The following is a 4,326-nucleotide window of genomic DNA, read 5'->3' as shown; positions in this document are numbered from 1 at the left end:
GAGTCACGAGCGACCTCCACTGGATCGCTTTAGGCATCAATCATCTACCCGTCTCTCTCTCTCTCACGGGTCCGCGCAAATCGTTTTCGAGCGATATGTAGTTCAAAGATTTAGTAATCGACCTCGAAGACCCGTGTTGCCCACGCTGAGAGATCCGCACGCGCCAGAAACCATCGAAAACTAGATCGTACCTGGAGAGAACACGCCGACGATTTCCGGTTTACTATGACATCGTATGTACTTTATTCATCAATACATATTAATGTTTATAAATTAGAATTATATTATTTGTCATATTCGGGTCCATACACGCTTTTCGCCGCTCCAGACCTGCGTTCACATGTCGTCGTGGAGCCCTTTCACATTTTCCGTTTTTCTCAATGAGCGCCTGGAACTCTTTTTCGGATTGCTGAATTTTTACGTGACTCCCATTCTGTATGAGATGGATGTGTTGATGTTTTGTGGGGTTCTTGCTCGAGGGATCAATTATTGTCACAGTCCGTCGTCGATTCATATTTTACAAACAAAACGCCGTCTGCCCGCGGTGTTTTTCTCCGGAAATCATGGAAAATTCCTATTTGTTCCGCAACATACTATTTTTCCGTTCGAAACATAGAGATTCAATGGCGACTCGTGGTTCGTTATCGATGCGACGATGATGAAGATAACAGCTGCGTCCTTCCCTATCCGTTTCTCACGCCTGCTTCAATACCCATCACCGTGGCGCTCGAGAGGACGACTATCGTGGAGCTCAGCTGGACGGTGCTCGAGAACATTATTTCCGTACGCCGTAATCTATGAATGGTCACTGCGGCAGACGGCGTCACCCGACGCCTCGCGGATACTCGAAACGATTGAACTTAGCGCGAAAGTAGAAACTCATCTGACCGAATAAGGTGGGGAGAGAGGCGTTTAGGGTTTCCTTTGTCACTCTAAAATCATCAAGGGGTTTGTACAGAATACTCTCTACTATAAACACTCTGCTCACGCGCTCACGTACATGATCTCTCCGTTGACAGTGTCCAATTCATCTATCAACGAACATTCAATCCGGACCAATAATTATTGATGAATTCCCTTCCGACCGACCGACCCTCCGAAATTACCTTCGGCCACGCTTGTTTCGAAGAGTGTACCGGAATAAAAGTACCTGAGCTGTCTGCAGCCGATTCTGGCCTCGGACCCGGGGACTCGAGGGTCGCCCAAATTTCGGTGGGTGACTCGAACTTTGTCGGAAGCGGTAATAGATTAGAGACTGGTAAAATGCGATTCGGAGCACGATGCACACGATCCCTTGGCTTCTCGGGGAGGATGCTTGATCATCGATCGTGACTTCAGTGTTCGTTTTTCCTTCGTTTCTTTGGAATCGGTCGATGAATGATTCGATGGGACTCGGCGGCTTCAAACAGCGCCGGGCGGGTGTAGTTGCCATGAGTAACTTACAATGAGAGAGTTAGCGCGTGAATGACACAAATACCGTTCGTAATTGCTGAATCAGTGTGGGGGGCATCTGCATTCTTCCAACAATTCCAAGGAACGGGTGAGTGGGCTCGGTCGAGTGGGTAAAGAAGAGGACACATTTCTATGTACAGTCATTGACAGGCTTCTATTTGTCTCGAGGTTGTTTTTTTCACTTGGAAGAGCCTTGATTCAATTTATCTGTCGTTGTTTCAGCTCTCCATCGCGATTTCTACATACAATACAATTAAGTACGGGTCTGTTTGTCTGTATTCATTTATGTAAATCGTATGTACAGAAGTCACCGCTCGCGTTGAGCACCTTAATATCGGCGGTGGCTAAAGTTTTCATCCGCTCCCGTCGGTGATCGTCGTCGTTTAGAAAAAAACACCGGCGGAACGATGTGATACCACCTCACCGACTGGCGTACAGTAGCAACGGACGCGTCAAAGTACTAAAGTACCCTGAGTTGTGATCCCGGTCACGGCGGGGTCGGCGACGTGCGGTGACGTTGTCGCTCGCCGACCCGAGCCCGAGGATTCAGTGCACGCTAATACATACAGAGAATATTACAGAAGGACCCGAGGGTCTTTGAAACACCTAGTACAGTTTCTCTATTCATACCTCGGTTCCTTCATAACATATCGTTTCTTCAGCGTAACCCTCGTCGGGCGAGTATCTCGTATCGCCGTGAGGTGACACTAAAGCCGCCATCGGTGCTCTAGGTGGCACCGCCGGTGCAGGTGCCCAGTTTTGTTGCGACATTGATGGCGATGTGGGAATTCCTACCGTTTGCGACTGGTTGGCGGAATTCCTATAGCCACCGACGTCGACGGGAGAAGTTGCGGACTGCGTCCATCTCTGCTGGGGCGACGCAAGCCCATTGTAGAAGGCGCTTGACGCTGCCTGCAGCTCGTGTTGCAGCTGCTGCTGCTGATGATGGTGGTGGAGCTCGTGCTGCTGCTGCCGCTGCTGCCAAGCGGCTTGGTTTGCGGGATGTACTGGGGGTAGGGGTTCTGGAGAATACGCTCTGCCGCCAAGTGCGGCCTCACCCGGTATCGGACCCAATGCATAGTCATCCTGTTGGTAGGTCGTGTTCAATTGGCTCATCATCGGCGAATGTCTGTACGCTGGGTCGGCCGGGTTCGCGTAGCCGTTGCCGACGGGTCCGTTGTATAAGTGAATCTCTTTGTCGAATCCGATCTTGTTGACGAGGTCTGGCGTTTGGTCGGAGCCATAGCCCGACGACCCGTTCTCGGCTCGCTTGTCCACCCCGTCGAATTCGGATTTGGGACTCGCAGCAACAACTGGAATAACTTCCGGTGCTCCCTTGACCGTTTTTACCACGGCCAACTGCTTGAGGAAGCTCTGGTTCGGGGGAACCTTCGTATCGGAATCGGCTCGATGTCTCTGACGCATCACGAAAAAGCACAGGCCCAACGCGATGAGAATCGCCACGAGCACGAAAAGTGCGATAACAGTAATGGTTCCCGTCCGACCCAGATGGGTTGGGTTCAAGAGCTGCTTAGTCACATGCAGGGTGAAGTTGGCCGCCGTAATTCCTGCCTTGTTCTCTGACACGCAAACATACACGCCTGAGTCGTCGAGTTGAGCGTGGTCGATGCAGAGATAGCTCACCTGCAGACCCTGTTGGGCGTCGTCGATCTTCGTGTGGTAACGATCCGGGTCCATGTAGGTTTCGTTCGAAATCTCAGCGGGTTCCCACCGGATCACGGACACGGGCTGCGAGCGAACGCCACACACCAGAGTGACGTTGGCGCCCTCCTCGACGTGTACGTGGAGCATGTTGAGCTGTAGGGCGATTTCGGGCAGGCATGCGAAATCCTCGACGTCGAGCTCGGTCCACGAGACCTCACGTATGCGTTCGGGCGAAGCACAGTGGGGCGCGTAGAGGTTGCCGATACTGCGTCGGATCATCCATTTTCGCAGGGGCGCTAGATGGCAATCGCAATGCCACGGGTTCCCCGTCAGAGTGAGCTCGGTTATCCGGGGAAGGGTTGATACTGTCTCGGCACGCAGCGTCGTCAGCCGATTCGTGTCCAGATAGAGGGCTTTCAGGGATTCTAAACTGGCGAAAGCCGCCACGTCTATGTGGTGCACTTGACATCCGGACAGCGATAGGTGCTGTAGGTGGTCGAGACCTTTGAACGAGCCGTTCGTCAGCTCCGAGATGGGATTGTTGTTCAGGTGCAACTTGCGCAGATGGCTCGCCGCCATCAACGCCTCGGTGGGAATTTCCGTTAGGAGATTGTGAGAAAGATCTAGTTCGACTAAATTCGTCAGCTGATGCAACGAGTCCACCGCTATCCTGCCCAGTCGACAGTGCTGGAGGTAGATCTTCTGCAGATTGGTCAAGCCCCGCTCTTGGAATATTTTCGTGGGCAGAGTGTGGAAGTTATTCTTCTCCAAGTCGATCACTTGGATTTCCGACGGCAGACCGTTCGGTACCGTGATCATGTTCTTGCCTTGACAGCTCGCCCAGCGTTTGCCCTGTTTCCATTTGCAAACGCAGTTTGCGTGGCAGGCCGAGTCCGCGGCCGACGCGCACGAGACCACGGCCAACGCAACGATTAGGTAGCGCAGGAACATGTTGTTAGTTGAATCGTAGCTGACGGGACGTCGAGGCGATTTTTCCGGAACGGTTAGCTGTAGTCGCCTGGAAAGAGAGGGAAAATTTTGGGTGAGAGTGGGGAACCGAAAAGACTGCTCGTTAAAGGCGAGGGAATGAGGAATACGGGAGCTCCATCTCGTCGGGACGCAACGGATTATCTCTGTTTTGCAGTTTACATTCCAGGATGTACTGGACGTGTACGTTAGATGACCGCCTGCAGAGGCTGCAGAGCCATG

General features: G+C 52.3%; 1 protein-coding gene across 1 annotated transcript; it reads right to left on the bottom strand.

Moving 5' to 3' along the window:
* Nucleotides 1–2,076: 2,076 nt before the first annotated feature.
* Nucleotides 2,077–4,068, bottom strand: LOC100900876 (leucine-rich repeat-containing protein 24-like). Its single transcript, XM_029111144.1, has 2 exons — nucleotides 2,443–4,068; nucleotides 2,077–2,319 (listed from the first exon to the last, which is right to left on the bottom strand). Exons 1-2 carry the CDS (start codon nucleotides 4,066–4,068, stop codon nucleotides 2,077–2,079), a joined length of 1,869 nt encoding a protein of 622 aa, XP_028966977.1.
* Between the last annotated feature and the right edge of the window lie 258 nt (nucleotides 4,069–4,326).

Source organism: Galendromus occidentalis, unplaced genomic scaffold, assembly GCF_000255335.2.
Source record: "Galendromus occidentalis unplaced genomic scaffold, Mocc_1.1 scf7180000077360, whole genome shotgun sequence".
NCBI lineage: Eukaryota > Metazoa > Arthropoda > Arachnida > Mesostigmata > Phytoseiidae > Galendromus > Galendromus occidentalis.
This window is presented reverse-complemented; position numbering and strand designations above follow the sequence as displayed.

What these genes read in the sequence shown, in the direction of transcription:
- LOC100900876 (XM_029111144.1), bottom strand. Translation starts at nt 4,068, where the DNA reads ATGTTCCTGCGCTACCTAATCGTTGCGTTGGCCGTGGTCTCGTGCGCG. An exon ending in CAGTACATCCCGCAAACCAA is followed by an intron (nt 2,320 to 2,442) that starts GCCGCTTGGCAG and finishes TCGCCCCAGCAG; the next exon opens with AGATGGACGCAGTCCGCAAC.